The 21,762-nt window shown below is 43.9% G+C and overlaps 2 protein-coding genes and 1 long non-coding RNA gene across 8 annotated transcripts in view; 1 reads left to right on the forward strand and 2 right to left on the reverse strand.

Moving 5' to 3' along the window:
* Nucleotides 1-2,840: 2,840 nt before the first annotated feature.
* LOC148678539 (uncharacterized) lies at nt 2,841-8,002 on the reverse strand. The gene is made up of 3 exons (XR_015939208.1): nt 7,921-8,002; nt 5,282-6,275; nt 2,841-4,537 (listed from the first exon to the last, which is right to left on the reverse strand). It is a non-coding gene; the product is annotated as an uncharacterized LOC148678539 (long non-coding RNA).
* Nucleotides 7,834-12,307, forward strand: LOC148678540 (protein FAM171B-like). 2 transcript variants are annotated; one of them, XM_088633771.1, is made up of 3 exons: nt 7,834-8,164; nt 9,553-9,664; nt 10,447-12,307. In XM_088633771.1, the coding sequence occupies exons 2-3, from the start codon at nt 9,567-9,569 to the stop codon at nt 11,750-11,752; spliced, it is 1,404 nt and encodes a 467-aa protein (XP_088489897.1). In that variant the 5' UTR covers nt 7,834-8,164; nt 9,553-9,566; the 3' UTR covers nt 11,753-12,307. The 2 variants fall into 2 exon arrangements, with proteins under 2 accessions (XP_088489897.1, XP_088489896.1); XM_088633770.1 differs by lacking the exon at nt 7,834-8,164 and adding an exon at nt 8,846-8,881.
* Nucleotides 12,308-12,478: 171 nt separating this feature from the next.
* Nucleotides 12,479-21,762, reverse strand: part of rapgef3 (Rap guanine nucleotide exchange factor (GEF) 3) — a 53,061-nt gene continuing 43,777 nt past the window's right edge. For 4 of the 5 annotated variants that reach the window (XM_088633768.1, XM_088633766.1, XM_088633764.1 and 1 more), the window contains 8 exons: nt 21,446-21,627; nt 20,312-20,402; nt 19,492-19,542; nt 17,684-17,771; nt 17,001-17,065; nt 15,769-15,823; nt 15,193-15,264; nt 12,479-14,672 (listed from right to left, as the gene is read on the reverse strand). In XM_088633768.1, the coding sequence (XP_088489894.1) occupies nt 14,554-14,672; nt 15,193-15,264; nt 15,769-15,823; nt 17,001-17,065; nt 17,684-17,771; nt 19,492-19,542; nt 20,312-20,402; nt 21,446-21,627 (723 nt within the window). In that variant the 3' untranslated portion in view covers nt 12,479-14,553. Of the gene's footprint in view, nt 14,673-15,172; nt 15,265-15,768; nt 15,824-17,000; nt 17,066-17,683; nt 17,772-19,491; nt 19,543-20,311; nt 20,403-21,445; nt 21,628-21,762 lie in introns of all 5 variants that reach the window. The other variant, XM_088633767.1, reaches the window with a different exon arrangement.

Here is a 21,762-nt window from a genome sequence, read left to right on the forward strand (position 1 = left end):
CAGAGGGAGAAAATCCAATGCTGATTGCTGCCTTCCTATGCCACGTTTCTGAAAAAGTCTGCATCCGTCTCGCAGCCGTGACACGGGGGTGGGTGCGGGGAGGGACGCTGACGCTTTTCAAATGTTAAGAGCCCCCAGCAGCAGCCGGGAATGGTGGGTGGGTATCATCTGTAAAAAGGTTCTCCTGGTGGGATTGAGTTTCCAGCAAGCTGATAACTCCTTGCTTAATGCTCCAGCACTCGATGCCCCCCTGCACCAGTTGTGGCAGAGCTCGTGTGAACATGGGGAGGGGAAGAGTAAAAGAGAAGGAAAGAAACATGGAGGATCGCACAGTGACACCCTGTGCAGTACAGTCTCTTCACATGGATAGAGGACTTTAGATTCCTGCTGATATCTGTCAAGTACTTTTTACAGGCACTTGAAGACTATAATGCAGTTTTAAAAGCGCTAAAACACACACAAAGCTAGATAAAAGGTATTTTAATCAAACTCAATTCAGACAGACCTTCTAAAACACTAACTAGCCCCTTTATGCAGCTATAGGTGTGAATCCGAAGCACAGCACAGCTTTTAATAACCCCCAGCCCTCTGGACAATTCCTATCTCCATTGCCCTGTTCATTCAAAACCTTAATTTCCTCCGCTAAATAATACGTTCGCGGGAGCTGCATTCATTCCGCATTAGCAGGAGATATCTGGAACAAACATCTTTAATTAAAACATTCCGACAACGTCCCACTTTGATGTCCCACTTTATTAATTCCACCGCAAAAAAAAAAAAACCACATACACACAAAGGCCTCCACAGAGCAAAGAGAACTACAGCAGGTTGGCGATAGACTGCCCCCCCCCATCTTAATTACAACTTTTCTGCTCGAGAGCTGCTCAATTACAAGTCAGTAAGTACGTTTTTTTTTTCTTTCGGGAAAGATAAAAAAACAACCACTTTTAATGAGTTCCACTTCAATTAGTCATGTTATAAATGGCTTAAACCGTTCCAGCTCCGCTCTATTGTCTAACGGGCCATTGTTCTCGCAATCGGGATTTAGGGGAGAAAGCGATGGTAATGGCCCTGCAAGGGCAATAATCATTTTTAGAAACAGAATCGGATTATGAGTAGGTAATCCGGGCAACAAGTTAAAAAGAGACGAGGACTAAAAGCAGGCCTATAAGAAAAAACCCCACAAAATCTGTTCTACTGCATAGGACAACCCCCAGCTAAACTATACAGTTGATGTATTATTGCAATAGGTCACCTCTGTTTCTAAAGTAGCCCCCTCTTAAGTCTTCAGCCTACTACCAGGGTCTTCAAACAGAGGTCACATGATCAAGCAGCACATCAAGATACTTTACCTGATCTGTTTGCTTGGTGCACAGGTTTTCATATACAGTATGGCTTACAGTGTCTGTAACATGAACAGTAGAGTGTTTAATTGCAACATTGACTGTCCCGCAAACAACTACAGATAAAGCATGGTGTGAAAAACGACTATGACTCATCCGACGCTTTCATCCAAAGATACTTACATGTGTACCAATTCATACGCTGGGGCATTCTACTGAAGATCTGAGTGCAGGATCTGCAGTAGCTCAAAGTCCTCAGGGTACAACAAGACATCAGGCACAGAGGCTCTAAATTCAAGGTCTCAGTTCAAGGGATAGGCACAGATCCAGGTCTGTTCACTTTTCTTCCTAATATCTTCCCTATCTACCTGCATTCTAAGCTGCAAATGTCAGTTTCTCAGCCACCCCTCTTTCGTAATTAACATCTCGTGGTGTAATTAGCAAACAGGAGCTGAAGGCTTTAGTGCAGAGCTCATGTGGGATTCACGTCGCTGCTGAGGGGAAACAGGCACAGCGCCTGCAGATCCCCTTGGTATTTTCTGGAAGTCACACTGGCGTCTTCCTATTCGATATTCCAGTCTCTCACCTCCACAAAGCAATTAACTCCACGTTTTTCAGCGGACAGAAAGCTTTTTTTAATCTTCACCCGAGCTCAGCAACAAATGCCAATTCGTTTCTGACGGGTCGGCTCAGACGACCTACTAAAATTGTGTGCCTTCGGCAATAATGCTGAACGGTCCTAAATAAGGGAAACCTCACAGGTTTGTCTGCATTGTAATAAAGAAACAAGGTGCAAAATACTGATCCATGTACCCCCCCAACCAGTCCAAAAAAAAGTTGGGCACATTTAATATGCGCAGTCACTTCTCCCCAGCAGCCACTGCAACCTTTCACGTTGGCTGTCACAACCCAAGGAGGTGATGGGTAACTCATACAGTATGACTCTTTTTATTCAGCTGGTAATGTTTATTCTTATTCCCTCACGAATGCATGCCGGTTACTGTCCGCCTCTCGCGGTGCACAGCTGTTTAATTATTTACACATTGTCGAAAGTGAAAAATTATTTGGAACAGTCCCCTGTATGGAATATATATATATATCAGCCTAAGCAATTCAAGGGACTTAAGCTTATTCTGGTATCTGTAGTTAAAGGAGAACATACCACAGTATTCCTTCCTGGATGAACTGCTAAATGGAAAACATCCACCCATTTATTTCCTACCTGCTTTATCCAAAACAGGCAAGCAGTAGGCCCAAAACGGAAGACATAGAAGTATGATTTGAAACACTGGCTAAAAATGTCCCTACAGCACACTGCCACTCAGGGACACCAAGGGAAACTTAATTCAAGAACAGGCATGAACAGGTAATTAATCAGGATTTGTCTTTCTTCCATGTAATTACTGCATCCGCTTCAATGACTTCCTTATTCCCCAGCCCCTTGGAGAGACTGGTGGCTCTGTACCAGTTGCTAACTGTTCTCTTAGTCAGACAACATTCCCCGTATCTCAGTGCCTGTTTTGATGGAGATGCTGTACCTACTTGCCTTGCTGTCACTAGACTACCATATTATAACTCGACTTGAACTGAACACTGTTATCTCACTGGAGCTTCTTGGTCCAATAGGAGGCCACTGTCCGTCTCTCTCCAGCTTGTTCATCTACTGCCGCGCCTCTCTCCTTCCCCACTTCACACTCAAGCTCTGCAAAAGGGCAAAGCACGATGATAGCCATACATTTTTTTGGGGACACTTCCCTACCTCCCTCGCTCCCACTTTGTTGGATACAACACAAGCCTTATATCCTTGTCTTCTCCCTGAAAGGAGCGTTCTCTTGCTTTGGTTCGTATTACATTGCTAGTGTAAGGTGGGTCTTATCAAGTTATCCGCAAGTTTCAACAGGAGACCGAGCCTGGACACGCGCGATGGTGTTCACACACAGATAGACGCGACCCTAAATCTTCATCATTCTGCTTTCAACACAGGTTCTGATTACGGTCCAGAAAGACCTAAAACCCAGAGTTCAAATAGCTAGTGTACTATCAGTTTTATTCAAATAGGCTGAGACACATTTCTACTTAGAGAGTGGCTTTAATGCAATGCAACGTAAAATTTTATTGGCGGGTTTAACAGCCGCAAAGAAAAATATCCCTAACCTCTTGGTTGAACCCTTTACGGTCACATTGCATTGCTGGTTAATTGTGTTCAGGGACGTAGCTCATCTTGAGTGGTTAACAGATTAAATGCCGTGGGCTCACATACATTAGTAGCTTGGTCTCTGCTTCCCTGGCCCAGTGACTGTTAGAGTGAACGAATGAGCATTTTTCAGTTTTACTGTTTATTCGCTTTCTGTGTTTGAGCTCCTTATCTATGCAGTGGTCCCTGGCATTTCTGCTGTTTTCATGGTTTTTTTTTCTTTTGGCTCACACAAAAACCCAGGGTGGAATCCAGCCAGAGCGCTGCTTTGCTGACCAGGACCTCTGTAATGTCCCATTCTAAGGGTGGCACCTGCTACAGCATAGTGTTCCCCGTTGCCCGATCCCATAGGCGGAGCTGGCCACCAAAAAGGCCGTTTTCAGTCCGACAGCATGGTCGGGCTTTAGACCATGAACATACCGAGACTGGTACGCAGAATGCACACCTACAGCACAGTGGAAAAACAAAGAGGCAAAACAGGGACGTGCAATGATGAATTTGATCATTTTCTTCCGCAGTAGCTCCTTTAACTGTGCATTATGTCTGCAATTTCCCGAGCCCCATGCAACTGCCTTACCCAGGCATTAATATTTACAGCTTTTTTATTACTCAAATAATTGACACTAATTCTTTATTGCTAAGGCATCAGCAGCAGGGGGTTTCTTTTTTAAAGTTATGCTCTCGTTTTCAAAAAGGAAGAAGATTGCTGCTCTTACTCAAGGTGGGGTAATTGGATTGCTTGGTGGCGTGTTGGGGGGGGGGGGACAGTATTGATGACATCTTTTTCCCCGCCAAACTCAGGGGACACATGCTTCACGTGCTTTCGGGGAAATCCAATTAGGTGATTAATTACAGCTCGGGGTGCCGGTGACAGCCTCTGCGGCGGCTCCCAGGGCGAGTGTTACTCCGCGAGACGGCAACAGCATCCAGGAAAGCCTCTCCCCCCCGCGCTGCTGACATAGATCACACTGACCAGGGCTCCGAGCTCCCTCTCAGCCGCCTCTCCCGGAAAGAAAAAGCAGGAAAAGTGTGGAAAAAAATGTTTTTAAAAAATATGTTTTCCCTCCAGTGACGTGTAGCTCTAGATCGGTTAGCATTTTAACCCTAGGACCTGTTTGATCAATGTTATATTCCTCTGGGAGAAGTCTGCATGCTGCTTATGTTGCTTATGCCATAAACAACCACTCCATCCTATCCAGAATATTTATCCCCCCTAATAATAATAAATATCTCAATGTGTATTTGAAATCACTGTACGGTGTTCTTTCAGTTCTGCACAACTTCGATGGTGTTGATTTTTCAGCATCATACAAGTGCTACTACTGCCACCTGCTGACAGAAGAACACCACTGCAGGGAGCTCAGAGGTTAATGCACATTCATTGGGGATGCTGTTATTTGACTGAAAGGTTTGTGATATTGCGTCGGGAAGTACAATCCATACTTGCATTACAGCCGGTGGGCTTACTACACAGATGAAGCGCTGATTGCATTTGTGTTCCTGTTTTCCCAAGTGCTGTGTATTTTTTTTTTGGGTTTGAAATACCCTGAAGATTAAAGAAACATGTTAAAAATCGCATCTGGCAAACACATTACGAAGGCGGCCAGGGATCATTAACTGCACAGTATTCATAAATCTCCGTTTTCTATACAATCAATGGCTACTAGTAATTGCATTCCTGTTCCTCTTTCCTTTTTAACTGCTTGGGCCCTAGGACATGTGTTGGAATAATGTATCTATCTACCTGCAGATTCTTCCCATGCTGCCTTCTACAAGCCAGTCTCAGAGACAAAGGATCATGGGATCACACAGGGCCACGCCGAGAGAACTGAGATACATACAGGAAGAGCTGATGAACAGGAATGACAGGTACTCGTGGCTTCAAAATCCTTCAAAAACATCACCTTGGTATCACAGGCTGTCTGAAAAGAAAGTGAAGTGTAACAAAAATCACCAACCACTTTGCCTGCATTTCAGACCCTGGCACTCCACAACATAAGACTTCTAAAAACCATGTGAACTTGCTGGCTGTCTTGGGGAGTAGGGGGGTAGATCTGAGCAGCCATTAAATCACATCATCTCAAGAGCCAGCCGAGAAGACTAGTGCTATCACTGCATCAGTGCGGGAGGTGAACTTCACATAACCTCAGCAAATAAGCTTGGACTCAGATTAAATATATGAACATCGGTTCTCTTCTCACGATTCCCAAGGGCCCGAGTCCAGCAGGTGTACTAGGTCAATGACAACTAAGTCATTTCTGAAACCGCATAACCCCTTCCTTCAGGATTAAAGCTTTATGAGCATTTCAAAAGCAAAATACCTGCTGGACTACAGACCAGGAGGAGTGAGATGGGAATGACCTGCACTGATCCCTGGACTCCCACAGCAAGCACACCGACTCCGACTCGCCTTTATAATCACTTGACAATTCGTTTCTTCCTGTCATTACGGCCGTCAACCTGCAGAAGACACAAAACCCCCCATCAGCTTTTACTAGTGCAGTAAATAAGGTGCAGCTGTGGATCTTGCTGCTGGGGGAGCTTTTTCAAAAAGGAGTGGATGTAAGAATCACTCTAGTGGTTTATGTAAATAAAATGCAAACTCCCCCTTCCACACATGGGGTATACCAGTAAAAGATCCTCTGGATTGCAGCCTGCAGGGGGATGCCAGGAAATAGGGTACTCACTGCACAGTGCCCCTTCAACACTATCCTCATCTACGCAAAGCAGGAACAATGCTGTTTGAACAAAACAGTGAGCATAAAGGGGCTAGTTGAATTGTTTTAGTAGGATTATAAGATCACTTTATTAGTATATATTGTATATGTATTAGTACATGTACAATTTCTTGCATTAGGAATTCGTCTTTTCGCGTGCCCCAGCTTGCTCTCCACGAGACACACAGACAGGGAGAGAGAAGCAGTCAAGAGTGCAGGGTCAGCCATTGTACAGCACCCCTGGAGCAGCTGGGGTTAAGGGCCTTGCTCAGGGGCCCAATGGAGTAGGATTCCTCTGCCGGCTGTGGGATTTGAACCGGCAAGCTTACAGCCACAGGCGCAGATCCTTAGCCACAGAGCCACCCCTACGCCCCTTTTTTTTTTGTCTGAATGGAGTTTGATTAATAGAGCACACACACAACTCTAGATAAAAGGTATATCACTGATTGCACCCTCCCAGCTGGGTACACCTACTGTAGATACACTGTCTGATCCCCCTCTGAGCAACACTGGCTGACAGTTCTAAACAAGCGGGCTGCCTTTCACAAGTCCAGGTGCTGTGAAGTTCGGTATTTAATACACATGCAAAGACAAGATCAGGCAGAACTGCCCTGATTTTTTCCCCATCACTCTCTTTTTTTATAATGGTCCACTTGAGCTGCCCTCTATCGAGTCAGCAAATGGGATTAAACATGAAACCCAGTGCCCCTGGGGATTAGTGCTTTTGGCAAAGTCGCCCATATGTGTATCATTACATGCTCATCGACTGGGCGGGAGGTCAGACAGGATAGAAACCCATCCCTGTCTCTTTGCTTTTTGCTCACTAGGAAAAGTTCTCTGGGAGGAAGCAGCAACTTCCAAAGAGGAGTAGTACCAAGGTATTGATATTGCAATTAAAAAGCACTGCTGTCAACTAAAATCACACTCAATTGTTACAAAAATCACAAACACTCAATCTCATTTTTGTGTACAGACTACACACAGAAGGAAAAAAAGGTTTTGAGATTATTCAGAACTTGAAAAAGCATGTTGTTATATTTCACCCACCTGTTTTGGATCCTTCTTATAATACATTTCAGTTGTATAACAAAGAAAGCAGTTTTCTCTCTTGGTAATTCAGTATGAAATTCAAATAAGGGTTTTATTTGAAGAGTGCGGGCCTACAGTAAATTCGCTGATGACCTCAATCAGTTTTGGCAGTTAAATTTACCTTCAATGGGCCACATTAAGCATTTGTGCTTGAATTTATCGAGTTATTTTAACTCCGAGGAAAACGGTACCACAGTTTTTCTGCTAGGGCGTTGGGGATCTCATTACCGTATTACTCTCATTCATAAATAAAAAAAAAGACATTCCCTGTACAAGACCAGTGAGCTCAAGGCTAGAGAGGTCTAATTTACGGATCTCAAAACAAGTATCCTGGTAGCAGTACATTTGTGGTGCTTCTTTACTAAAAAGGGAAAACGAAATTCACCGTCTTGGCCTGTCAGAGGGAAATTACGTTAATGCCTTCTGCTGAAAAACCGCTGTTATTTGCCCTCTTTCCCCATCGCATGAATGACTTTCAAACAAACAAACCAACCAGTTATTCTAGGCTTAATTTTCTTTTTTTTTTAATGACGAAGAAGTAAAATTCAGTCAATAAAGTTCTAATAGATAAACCGACCTCTCACTTGTCCAATCGAAACACTGCGATGGCTGTGTAATCCGATAGGAGCAGGCGAAGGGGATCAGCTGGCGAAATGGCGGGGCAAGTTGCCGAAGAGCCACTTTAAGAGTCCGGCCGCCGGCTGGCCATCTGTCCATTTCGCTGCCTTAGCTGCACGTGGGAGGGGGATTTCTGGGCAGCTTTTACATCAGATTTCGTCGAGTTGGACAGGTCTGTACCGAAATATGGCATGCAGATGAAGGTAAATCTGAAATCCGAAGAGTTGACGGTACCTCTATTGGGGATGCGGTTGGAGTTCATCTTGGGACACGTGTTCATGTTTTATCGCGCTACACAGCGCCGAGGCGGGTAGGTTTGTTTAAAGGGTCTCAAGATGTGTTCTGTTTCAGTTATGCGGTTTTCTAATGCAAATAAAGATGTGTAAATAGCTTGCTTTTGGAGCCAATATCTTGGATTTAACCAAAGTACGCGTGCGTTTTTAATGTTTAAACTACTTACTCTAAACTGACTTTAGAAGTAAGTTTTATTTGGGTTTCCGTTCACTAGGATACAAAAGGATTAAAAACAAATGTAAACAGGTGCTTGGATAATCCCCTTTGCTGTTAAGTAGTTTACAATGGTTATTTGGAGGGTTTTTTATATATTATAATATTTTGCAATTGTCTTTAGAACTTGCTTTTTCAAATTGGGTAATTTTAAACTTCATGACCGCTTTAATGTTTTCCAGTCGCGATAAGTGTCGATGCCCAGCTATTTAAAAACTTCAATGGAGGCCGATACTGTACAGTATTTAAAAACAATTCTTTGAAAAACCGTGACAAGAAATGAGCAGTTTAACAAAATAATAAATAATTTTAAGTTTAAAATTGTATTCCTGTTTTTTTAGTGAACCTGTCAGTTGTTGTCTTCACGTTCCTCGCGCAGCCGAGGTTGGTTGCCTTCATTAAAAATAAATAAGGTGCAAATAAAATTTAAAAAAAACGTACCCACAAATCCTTTCCCTTCTAAATGGATTGAAAAATAAGTTATATCAGAGTGCTTTGTGGTAAAGATATTATCTTCAAGATGAGCCTTAATTGCAGCCTCAGGACGGGTCGTCTTCTATTTAGTTCGCCTTTTCTCGACTGAAGCATTTTTAATGGAGTAGGTACGCAGTGCGGCGATACAAGTGTCTGAAGGCAATTATCAATGTTTGAGATTAAGTTAAAAAAACATTGACTACATTTAAAGAATAATACTAAGTTATGAAGTATGGCACAACATTTTACCAATTTAAATTCTTAGTTATACAAAAAAAGTAAGCTCTCATATAAATTGTAACGCAGAATTAGGAAGATCAGTAGTTATCTTTTGAACTCTGTCTGGCCTTGCAAGGTCTTTTAAAAAAAAAAGTTTAAAAACTGAAACTGTGAAAACTCCAGCAGCCGAATATCCGCCTTGCATGTAAACCCTAAAATGGATCAAAATTGCTCTGCAGCTGGAGTCGTATTTCCATCGCAGTGCTGTTCGTGTCATAAGTGGACAGTTTCATTCAGGAAGATAGCTGAATCATGGTGCTTAGCTTATGTGAGTTTGTGCAGTTGTGCCTCTGTGCCCCTTCCTAATACCAAATTGTTTTGGGGCTTTCAGACTGTCTGGAAGCCATGGAGCCTTGGCACCATTCCATCCTCCTCCTGATCATCATGGTCACCATGCTCCTCCTGCTGGCTGGAGTCATCCTCTCGGTCCTCTGTTACTGCAGGTAAGACAGCACACCAGGTTGGACTGTGTTCACTTAGTCCAGCCTCCTCAGGAAGAACTAGAGCAGGGAGTGTTGACGTGCAGCTATTGCACTTGGAATACTCCAGCTCAGGGCTTCTCGGACTGTGGTCTTTTCAGTGTAATGATTTGACTTATGGCTTGTTATAATGGTCCTGATGATTATCAATCAGATAGTTACAGAACTGGTTGGAGGAAAGTTCTGCAATGAAGTGGATTGGAAAGGTTACTGGTTGAGTAGCTCTGCATGGTATGATTTACTGTAAGGGATCTCAAACCCAATTCCTGGAGGCCCTGGCCTCCCTCAATTTGTAATTTGCCTAGCTCATTTGGTTGAGTGGAATTGTCTTGAGCTGGATCAAGTAAAATGCCATGCTAAAGTATTTACATTATCTGACTTCACAAGCTCATGTAACTGGATATGTCACCCCTCATGCAGCTTTGCTTTAAGTTAATTACAGTACAGTCTATTTTAATACCCGTACTGTACACAGATGCTGCTGTATCTGTTCTCCTTTTGCCTTCAGCTGTTGATGTGATCAATACATAGTTCAGAAAACAGTCATCCTATCATATGTCATGCTGTTAGCAATCAGAATCATGTACTAAAGGCAAAGTGTGCACCAATCATGTGAAGTTATTCTTTGGTACTGCCATCTTATGCCTTATGCCATCTGAAATGTTGGCCTTGATATCATGGTAGGATCATGGATGTTTGAGTGTGTATCCTCCACACCCTCTGAACTGTTTACTTGTGTGTGACAGAGAGAAAAGCCGTAAGTGGAAGGAGCAGACGCTGTCAGCAGTGCCACAGATCGTCTACAAAGACCAGACCACCTCCACCAGTAACATCAGTGCCATCTTGGCCCTCATCAGGACCTCCACAGGGGTCCAGAGCTGCGAAACCCAGACCAGTCTCGTGGACGACTGTAGACAATGGAGTCGTACGGGAAGCTGCAGTAAGTCGAACCTGGCCACCTGTGCTTCCTCCACGCTAAGTAACAAGAGCCAGGGTTTGTGCAGCATTAGTCTTGCCCTCACACAGGAAAATCTAGGCAACAGCCAAGGATCCAACAGGCTTTTGGACCCCACTGCTTCTGATGTGACTCCCCTGGGGCGCTGGAGAACAGAGTACGAACAGAGCCTCATGAGTGGGGTTCAGAGAATGCCCGACTCCACTGGAACTATGGAAAGTGGCACACTGGCCATGGAGAAACCCTCCTGCTGTTTCGCCAGACTCCAGAGCAGAAGGTTGAGCTCCTCCAGAAGTGGGACTAGTCCCGAAATCCTACCAGCACCTCTGGAATCTCCTGTTATCCCTGAGGCTTCCCGTAGCCAGACCAACAAAACTTCCAGCCTGCCCAGGGAGCTGAGCTATTGCACCTCAGGTAGCTCCAGGATCCACGTGTCCCAGGCAAAAGACGGAACCTCATCTAGAAGCCACTTGACCCAGGAGATGAGCCTCAAGAGCTCAGAAGGAAGTTCATCTAAGAAAGCAGAGCAATCCATGTTTTGCGGGCTGCTGGAATCCAGCTCAGTCCCGTGCACTTTGACAAGACCTGAGCCTGCCACCAGCAGGGTGGAAGGGGGTGCTGGGCATGTGTTATCAGAGCAGTCTCTACTAGAGAAGGCAAGGTCCAGCTGCCTTTTTCAGCCAAGAGCGTGGTTCATCTCCTGGGGGGACACGCTGAAACCAGCTCTGACGCAGCAGGAAGAAAAGGGGGGCAGTGTCGATTCCGGGGTGGACGTTTTCGAGAACTTTTACAGGAGAGTGGGCCGATCTGCCGAGGTGCAGGCTCCGATCCAAAAGGCAGGGCACAGGAATGCCACTGGTGCCGCTGGGGTCCAAATAAGGTCTGAAGATGGGCGCTTGGGTTCAGGTGAAGTACAGAAATGGAGAGGTTCTCTTGAGCAGCAGCCTGACGGCATGGGCCAGCAAGGGAACAAGGCTGAGAAGGAAGTCCTGATCAGCCCCAGGGAGGCAGTGGAAAAGTTAGGAACACCCCAGTATGGAAGCAAGAGGACTCTATGGCAAAAGTGGGAGGACAGACCACTTATTGCTATCAACTGATGTACAGTAAATTAATCAAGTTTGAATTTCAAGAACATGGTGTCTGATTCAGCGCATTTTGTAGTTGGATCATGTAGCAAGTCTTTTTTTTTTTTTTTCTGAGCTCAACAAAAATATTGGAGGCTGTCCTGAAACTTGGTTGCAGGGCTGCTTGTGTTGTGCAGCCAGATTTCAGTGTTTTCATAGATAGTCAAAAAGTTCAATTGTATGGTCCATCCAAGAGCCTGCTGATTCAGTTCTATACATTTTTCTTATGGTGTTTAGCATTTACAGAAAGCTAGAGATCCTAACTGATGGGGATCTCGGGACAACTGAGTAAAACACTGGAGGGAAACAAAAGGATAAAATCGCCCCCTCCCTCCCCAAGGAATTGAACTGGAGCTTGAAAGAGCGGGACACGAGCTACCTCACGACAGCTGGGTGTCATCTTTTGAATTAAGGTTTTATTCTTCTAAAACTCCACTCATGCTGCCCTTTTATGTATGTGAATGTTATTTATTCAATTTTTAACAACCATTCAGTGTCAGTTTGTGCAATAAAAGTTCATTGACGGTTTTCCATTTATCATTTCATCCCCATGGGGAAATTCAGCAGTTTCCTCCTGCCTTCTTGAACAAAATAACACTGGAGGAAGCAACATTGAATTTCCCCCATCTTGCACTGGATATTCTCAACCCCCAGTTCATTTTTTTTCAGTAGTTCCAAAGAACTGTATTAAGAAGCAAATAATTTTGCAAATTGTTTATTTAAAAAAATAATTTAGCATCCTTTACATTTGTCGACTATAAAATGTTCTAAACTTAACTCTCCTGCTAGAATCCGCGTTTCATGTGATTGGGGAGCTCTCTTCACTGACTCGTGCGATTTGTGCACTCCCAAAGTAGAAAAGACAGTATAAAAACATCTCGTACCCAGGTTTTGTGGAATGTGAGAAGGCCTTTCCCCAACAAGTGGTGCTTAACTTATAAAAGCTGGCAGCAAAGGTGGAATGTTAAGGCTACATCCAACATCCTTTTCAGATACCGTAAATACTTGCCAACACCAAACCTGTATTAAGACCTACCACAAAAGTAAAGCAATGGTATCTTAAAAAGAAACCAAGCCTCTTCTGTGATCTGGAGTAGATTGTCTTCTTTTTAGCTTTAAATTGACAGTGAGAGAATACTAATAAAAAAATAATAAATTCTGGTTCTGTTCATATATGCCTCACATGCAATGTAATTCTCTTACTCTGGGCGATCATATGATGGCATATCACAGAACCTACACAATGAAAGGCCCTTCTCTCTTCTGGTGTCCACACCCTGGCATGTTTTCACCACACTCACATCCTGAAAATGAGTCTTCTGTGCAAGGAAAAAAAAGCACACACTGCTGTGTTGGTGTCTGCTCCTCTTTGAGCTTGGAGTTTTTCCACATGCCTCTTACCCTGAAGGCACACAATTCTTTATTGGGCCCAATGCAAAAGTGAGTTAGACAAGAGCTTGCTCACTTTTTTTTCTTTGGTGCTTGAACATTCACATAACTAAGTTCTTCTCAAATACAGTAAATTAAGCCCAATGAAAACACTATAGAAATATAGGACTTGAGCATTAAAACTCCATAATAACTTACTCTAAAGACTTAAGTTCTAGGCACTTCCATCATAATGTACAGTACAATAGCAACTGGAAATTCAATCTTGAGCTCTTAATCTATTTGCGGTCTATAATACACATAATTCATTGAGAGAGAGGCTTTACTCAGACAAAAACCGACCTCGTTTAAAAGTGCATTGTTCTCTTATTTCTTAATGTAGATAGCTAAAAGTCAAATGTCAGTCAGATGTCATTTGGGATCCAGGAATTTCCTGGGAAATGCAACACTTAACTCTCTCCTCTTCTATGGGATCTAGCAGGATTTTCTCATAGAGAAGACTATTCTCACAAGATCTTAAACCTTAAAACACCTATCAGAAATAGTACAAAGTGTTGCCTGAATCTTTTTTTAGACCACAGCTATTACAGATTCTACTGAAATATGTTGATGTAATGTATATGTATATGATGTGTATATGATGAAATATGTCACTCTAGTTTGTGAATGGGGTATGTGAGTGCCTACTTATGGTCTTCCGATGCTAAAGCAGAACAGGACTTTAAACCCTCGTGGGTTTGGACTAAACCAGCATCCAAAAAATCTTGCACTGGGCACTGTTGGACAAAATGCATCTCGTACTCCTCTGGCCTTGCTGCATCTATGCTCGATCTCTTGTATTTTGTCAGACTCTTGTATTTTTGTAGACTTTCTTAGAAGATCTGTTTACTGATCTAAGCAGCTGGAAGTAAAACATAAATAAGCTTCTTGGTCCTCTAGCTGCAGTGAATTGGAAAACACATATGGCTCTACCCAGCTAGACAAATGCTGCACTGCCCATAAGACAACAAACATCACTATGAAGTCAACATTAATGGCAGCTTCTTTCCAGCAAAGACAGCCATGTGAGCTACAGAACCTCACTTGGTCTTCTGAAGCAGTCATCTTTGGGGCTCCCAACTCTGCAAAGCAGGTTTTCATGTTGAGTTTAGCTCCATTTTAATCTCCTAGATTCCACTGGGAATTCCTAGGCTACTTCTGTGCTGTCTGCAAGGCTCCATTTGGCAATATCCTGAATGCAGAGTTGGTTTCAGAAGCTCGTACACACTATGCACGGCCGTAGTGTTTTAGTGAAGTACAGTAGTGTCTCAATTGAAAGGCTCTGGAGCAGACGGCAGAGTTCGGCAGTTCAGTAGAGATGTGAGGCAGAAGACAGGCCGGATACCCTAGTGTTCCAGGTCCCGGGACAGCTGAGTCAGCCGGCGTTGATTGTCAATCACTCTCAGATTCTGGATGTACAGGCGGACAAGTGCGGGGCTGCGGAGAGTCACAGACTGCTCCGAACCTGGGAGGGAAGGAATCCAGTCATTCCATTTCCTGTTTAAGTCGGGAGATAGGCAGGCCTTACAGATCACTCTGCCATAATTCAGAAGGTTTTCTGCAGAGAATTTAAACACCTGCCTCTAAAGACCCAGAGCAAACTCATTTGACCAATGAAGTAGGTCATCTTTTTGACTGACTAAACTAAAGATCCTCAGAAAAGAAAACATCAGCACCTCCTGCCTTTCAGGACCTCTCATGTCTTCACTAACCTAAATGCTTGCAAAATTGACCAAAATCTTTTCTAAAAGACAGATAAGAGTGATCTGTAAATCAGTGCTTGGTTATTACTTTCCAGAACCAGGAGTGGACATCTTGGGCAGAGGTCTAACTTGTTACAGAAACGGTATATATCTGGGACCATTTATGTGTCGTCTTTTGCCTCTCTCCTGTTAATGAGCCACATTCATTTTTCAGAAGCCGTGCCTGAGTTGAAAAAATCAAGGCCGCACTGAAAAGCCTTACCACAAGTTTGCGCCACTTACAGGTAGACACTCGAACTGCTGTTGTTTCCAAGAAAACCCGGTCAGTCAGGCCCTTTTGAGGAGAGGCTGGAACTGCAACAAAAATACATAATGTCACTTCAAAGAAAAGAGCAGCAAAGAGCTGATGAATTTATCTGAAAAGTGCACGTCAGCAAAAATATCCTGACAACTCATTTGTGTCTTTTTATAATAACATTGCAATGCTCTATACTGTACCATTTAGTTATTAACATTTAATGTTAAAGCTAGTGAGTGGCACAGTGGCGCAGGTCCTTTCTGGACTTGGGGTTTTATCTGTGTGGATTTTGCATGCGTTTCCTCCAGGTGCTCCGGTTTCCTCCCACAGTCCACAGACATGCTGGCCATTGAATTGGCTTCTGTGAAAATTCGTGCGAGTGTGTGAATGTCTTTGTCTGTCTGTCTGTCCTGCGGTGGACTGGTATCCTGTCCAGGGTATACCCCATCTTGTGCCCTTTGTTTGCAAGGATAGGCTCTGGCTCCCCCATGATATCCCTAAATTTATTGGATGTGTAGCCGACTTGAGTAAATAAAAATTGGAAAGCTTTCTGCTGGTACCGTAAGGCTGGCTCCTGCATTCCCGAACAATCTTCACTGTCTTGGCAATCATGCGCTGACAAAACAAACAAAACAGGAGAGAGGAAATGGATGTAAACAGAGTCCAGGTCACAGTAATGTTTTAGTGCTCATGTAAATCAGTTTCCTTCCTTTATCCATAAAAAACTTTAAAACCCAAGTTCAACAACCTGTTGGTCACTTGATTCTGAAGCTGTAGGTGAGAGACTGAGGGGTACTTTTGCAGGATTTTGTTTCTGCAACAATTATAATCTGGCTATGTAAGTGCTTTTTAAGAAACGCAAAGCACTTTACAACAAAGACACATCTCAGACTGCCAGACTGTCCGGCAAAGTGCTCTGGAGGCAGACAGCTCATGGAGTAGAAATGAGCCAGAGCGACAAACAGAAGATGGAGGCAGATCCCAGCTACCCGTGTGGGCCACTACTGATACTGAGGGGTCAATGTCCAGAAATTCAACAATTGAATTCGCAAAAGAAACAGCAAAAATAATAAGCGAACAAAGGACTACTGATGAACTAGCAACTAGCAACTGGGAAAAACCAGGCAGAGAAACAGACGCCAAGGCAGCCCAGTACCCTCTCCCAGATGGGAGCTCCATCGCAGAGCAAGACGTTCCTCCAGAGCAGTAAAAACTAACAGAAACCCAAGACAGGCAGCTGAACTCATCCAGGCTTCTAACATATTTTTTTCTCCCCCCTTTTGTTTTTCACCACTGGCAAACCGAAAGACCTCACCTGCCCCCACCTCGGTTACTTGGCTGGCGAGACACAACCCGAATGTCTCTAACACCCATGGATTTAAAAGGATATAAAGCCTCCGCTTGAATTATGCAGCTAATTTTTGATTCACCCTCATCTCCGTTTGTGACTCCTTTGTCACTTTGAATAACGGCTGCTTTGTCAGTGTAAAACAATCAAAACATGACAAAAAGGAACTGTGCCGTGATCAAATCGAGCCGTTGACACACTCTGCAATGGCAAATCCCAAATCCAGCAAACCCACAACTCTAGGGCGACTTTCCATTATAAGGAGGTCTCTCTCGGACAGACGGCGGCTGTCAGCTGATGTTTGGAATTTGCTTTCAGGGGGCTGGAGGTCTGCTTCCAATCCTGTTCTTTCGTTTTTGGAAACCGAGCCAGTCAATTGAGACAAGTAACCTCTGAGGTCTCTCCAAGATGCAGCAGCCTGCCTGTCTTTGAATGAAATCTTACCATTTTCTCAAAGTTCACCAGACCTTCGATATGGTTCTTGTTGCCTTCATGAATAAATGTCATATCTGTTCCAGGAAAAAAAAATCACAGAGATTCAGTTTTAAGAAGAAGAGATGAGCTGTTCCAGTTTTTATTTTTATTTTGCCTTTTGCACTTTTACCTGTTTTTTTTGTAATGTTTTGCCAAGTGACTACATTTTTAAGACGATGTTGGTTGGTTATTGCCCTGTTTTGTGTACCTTCAACATGACGGGTTAAGGAACTGGACAAATCCCATCAAAGTAGGTTTAAAAGTTACTTCATACTTCCCAAGCCTCACAGAGAGTAACGGGAGTCAGCAGAATGTAGTGTACACATCCCATAGGCCAGACTGAATGTGTCTCCACTGAGATTCTTTCAGCCCTGTTCTGCTCGACATGGTGCCTACACTGCTGCCAGGTGTGTCATTTTCCCTGCAGAGACACTTGCAGTCTGTCTTTGAGATCACACGTGTCCTGGGACTTTAATGTAGCAGTGAATGGAATGGGTACCTTTGTGGGTGGCAGTGTTTGCTAGAAGCATACGTGCCAGCATACTGTATGCACCCCAGCGGCGGAGTAACTTAGCAGTTACCTCATATTCTCCACTTGTGCAGTCTTAGCGTTTTCGATGACCTGTATGAAAGCTGCCAAGGCACTTACTTACCTTTTAGTAACAGCGGCATGAAGGGAATGTAAGGAGAGCTGAGCTTGGCGACAGCCAGTCTGTAGGCCCTGTGGTTGCGAGAGGGGTCCTGAGAAAGAGGTGCATGTCAATGAACAACTGCGTCACTCGGCCGAAGACCTCACAGGTGCCTGACAGGTGTTAGGAAGTCAGGGCAGTCCGGTCGGGAGGCCAGGGAGATCTGTACAGTTTAGGCCCTGGCTTCACCTTTGACGCAGGGCAGCCTTTGCGCGAGTTTCTGAATCTCCCGGTGCTTCCTCCCTTGGGCAAGATAGCAAACTGTTCTGTGGTGAGTCTGCAGCAGATGGTCTTGATGCATGGCTAACCCACTATTATCCAAAGTGCTTTGCATGCAGTAGTATCTGCTGAATGAGTACTTAAATATTGTTTTTACAGTTGTATGCAAACGTTTGGGCACCTCCAGTCAAAATGCATGTTTCACAAAAAAAGTATTAATGATTTGATTGGAAGGGTGCCCAAACTTTTGCATGTGCCACATTCACTGTTTTTCAATCTGTTAAACTCAGTAAATAAATAGTAATTGTACATTACTATGCCAGCAGCCATATCACCCTGCAACTCGCAACTGGCAACCCACTGAAGCTCAGCAGGTGTGAGCCTGGTCAATACCTGGATGGGAGACCTCCTGGGAAAAACTAAGGTTGCTGCTGGAAGAGGTGTTAGTGGGGCCAGCAGGGGGTGCTCACCCTGCGGCTCACGTGGGTCCTAATGCCCCAGTGTAGTGACGGGGACACTATACTGTAAACAGGCGCCGTCCTTCGGATGAGACGTAAAACCGAGGTCCTGACTCTCTGTGGTCATTAAAAATCCCAGTGTGTTTCTCGAAAAGAGTAGGGGTGTACCCCGGCGTCCTGGATAAATTTCCCATCGGCCTTCTAACAATCCCCCTCTATAAATTGGCTTCATTACTCTGCTCTCCTCCCCACCGATAGCTGATGTGTGGGGAGCATTCTGGCGCACTATGGCTGCCGTCGCATCATCCAGGTGGATGCTGCACATTGGTGGTGGTGGAGGGGAGTCCCCATTACCTGTAAAGCGCTTTGAGTGGAGTGTCCAGAAAAGCGCTATATAAGTGTAAGCAATTATTATTATTATTATTATTATTATTATTATTATTATTACATTACATTACAATGTGCAGAAATATGTAATGTTTAAGTTTGTACCTTGCTTGTTAACTTCTTTTTACTTAGAGATTCTGTGAAACACAATTTGACCAGGGGTGCCCAAACGTTTGCTTGCAACTGTATGTCCTGTTTTGTTTTCATCCAGTGAAGTTTTTGCAAAAGGCTGCTTTGTTAAGTACAATTTTGAATGAGTTGCAAGACACCAGTCTGGCTTTACATTTTGTCTACCTGTCCTTCAGCTCTGGCCTGCTCTGTCACTGTTAATTTTTTACTGTTTTACTCATAACATTGACATCTTGCACAAAAGCATCAAATAGTAATTAAAAATAATAGTCCATTTGTTTGCCAGAAAAGAAACACATCACTTTGATTTATGGTGTATGACTCATTTTCAAAGACCCATTTGCATTAATTACCTGTATATATTATGAGAAGGCATTTTTAATTTGTACAGAACAATCATTTTTGTTATCCAGATGATAAAGTCTTCTTGGAAGCAGTCAGTATTTTGAGGTGAATTTGCAGAACAGTTTATTAATAAATTCTTGGTTTCCAATATAGTGATTAACACAGGCAGTGTAATAGCATTGATTCTCCTGCTTTTGTGATGACAATATATTTTACACATAAAATGTGACGTACCATTAACCTCTCGTAAGCACAATAGATTCTTCTCGTCTTGCTTGGCAGTCTCTGTGAAAAAACACAAAAGACCTTCACATTAAAGTAAATAACGGGGTATTTTTCTAATTATTCACTTTATAAAGAGAAAAGCACCTCATTAATCACGTTTTGTGATCCGTGAAGAAAATGACCATTTTTCCAAATTGTGTTTCAGTGAAGATGAAAGGTTTTTTTTTTAAGAGTCTGATCTGCGGGTCTGAAGGAGCTCATTCTAAATTTGCTCTTTGCAGAGAGGCAGAAATCTGTTGTATTTGACATTTCAGAATAACTGAAGGGCTGGGATAACTTATCACAAATAACCACTATGACGGGCGATATTTATATAAGTAATGTATGTGCAAAGGTCTCTCTCCCTAAAACACAATATATCTGGTAGCTGAGACTCAACTATAAAAGCGGGTTGTAAATGCGTGGGTGCACAGCATTACAAGAAAATGCAATGCTTTTCTGTGTTCTCTGGAAAGGGCGCTTTTTCACTTCAAATCTTCACTGAACTGCACTGTGACGTCTTGCATCCCCTGCTCTGTAAAACTGCACCCTTATCTGTGGAATACCAAACCTGGTTTACACCTCTCTCTCGAAAAGGAACTGCTCTAACGTTATGCAGCCGGTCAAGGTGATCTGCCTCCAGGGCAACCCAAGTTCCCTCTACCCAAGGGGCAGAGGTTGCTACAGCGCAATGATTTCAGTGTTGCCACTCCAGTGTGTTTTTGCCCCAATCATGGCCTGTTTGCACCTGTCCACTCTCCCCCTTCCAGGCCTCCCCCACGGATCTCACCTCCCAGGTCCTGGAGAGACGCTGCACAGCGCTGTTGCTCAGGCCGAACATCACCGCGAAGAAGGAGTTCAGGTTTTTCTGCTCCTTCAACCTGGAACCGAGACGACACTTGAGACACAGGAAACAGCCAGCCTGGGAATGCCACTCAGAATGATAACCCGGTGTCTCGCCCGCTGCAATTCTGTACGCTCTTTCTAGCCTCTGGGCAGAGAGGGATTTGGTCTTTGGAGCTGCTGTCAAATTAGTAAGAAATGAGTACAGCCAAGGTTACAAACGAGAGGAGCCCTTCTGCCCAAGGATCTTATCCAGCCGTTTCTTGAAAGAAACCAAAGTACTGGCTTCAACCACATGGCTGGGCAGCTTGTTCAAGACCTTGCATGGTGAAATTGTACAGTTTTCAACACAAAGCAAATTTTGTTTGTATTTCCATCATTGTGGATCGATAAGCTGTGCTGATTTAAGAATGAAAGAGATTTCTATTCTTATCAGTGTTGATCCTGGTTTACTGGATGGGAACGTTTCCGCAGGTCTTTCCTCCCGGTGGCTGTCAGGGTGTATAACGCTGCCCTAGGCTAGGACTGTTAGCCCTTCATTTGCTCGTCTATGGACAGCATGTTTACTCCATTGTACTTTTTGGACAATCAGTCTGTATAAACCTATGCACATTTTGCACATATTTTGTTGTTTTTACAGTGACTATGATCAGCACATTTTGCACACACCTATGTATTTATTTATTTTTATTTATTTTGTTGTCTTTTGTTTTATAACTATTCTGATGTCTGTTTTGCTTGTCTTGGGCTGGACTGCTGTAACACATCAATTTCCCTACGGGATTAATAAAGTATTATCTATCTATCCCAGGCTGACTGCAAACAAAGGGCAGAATCCGAGCAGACGTGTAGTTTGTACTTCCTGGAACACTGAGCTAGACCTTGGCAATGGTGAGAAAGTGAAGGGATCACACACTTAAGGCTGAATTTCCCCCTGAAGCTGTTTCTACTTTTACTCTGGCCGAGAGGCGAGGAGCGTGAACAACGGGTCTTTGTTAAAATCACATAACGGAGCCGCATCCAGCTCCAGATCTGCTGCCAGATGCACGGCGTACGGTCTGCAACGGACAGGCAGACTCACACGGTGGCCACCTTGATGAATTTCTTCAGCAGCAGCGCCCGCTTGCCGAGGTCAGGGCACAAGCACAGCTCAGTGGCCACCCAGTGCTGGACTTCATTGAACCGGCGCACAAAGCGCTCCAGGTTGGCAGTGGTGGCTCCACGGAACTTGTGACGCCCAAATATGTAATAAACCAGCTCCACCTGAGAGAGTAATGCAGAAAGAGAGAGGTCATTACCCTCGGGACTAAAGCTCATAAAGGTCATATTGTTTTTATGGACTGGTGATGGAGGTTAAAGGTCACTCTTTACCCTTATGGACTGGTGATAGAGGTCATA

Source organism: Lepisosteus platostomus, chromosome 1 (genome assembly GCF_059453375.1).
Source record: "Lepisosteus platostomus isolate fLepPlt1 chromosome 1, fLepPlt1.hap1, whole genome shotgun sequence".
Lineage (NCBI taxonomy): Eukaryota > Metazoa > Chordata > Actinopteri > Semionotiformes > Lepisosteidae > Lepisosteus > Lepisosteus platostomus.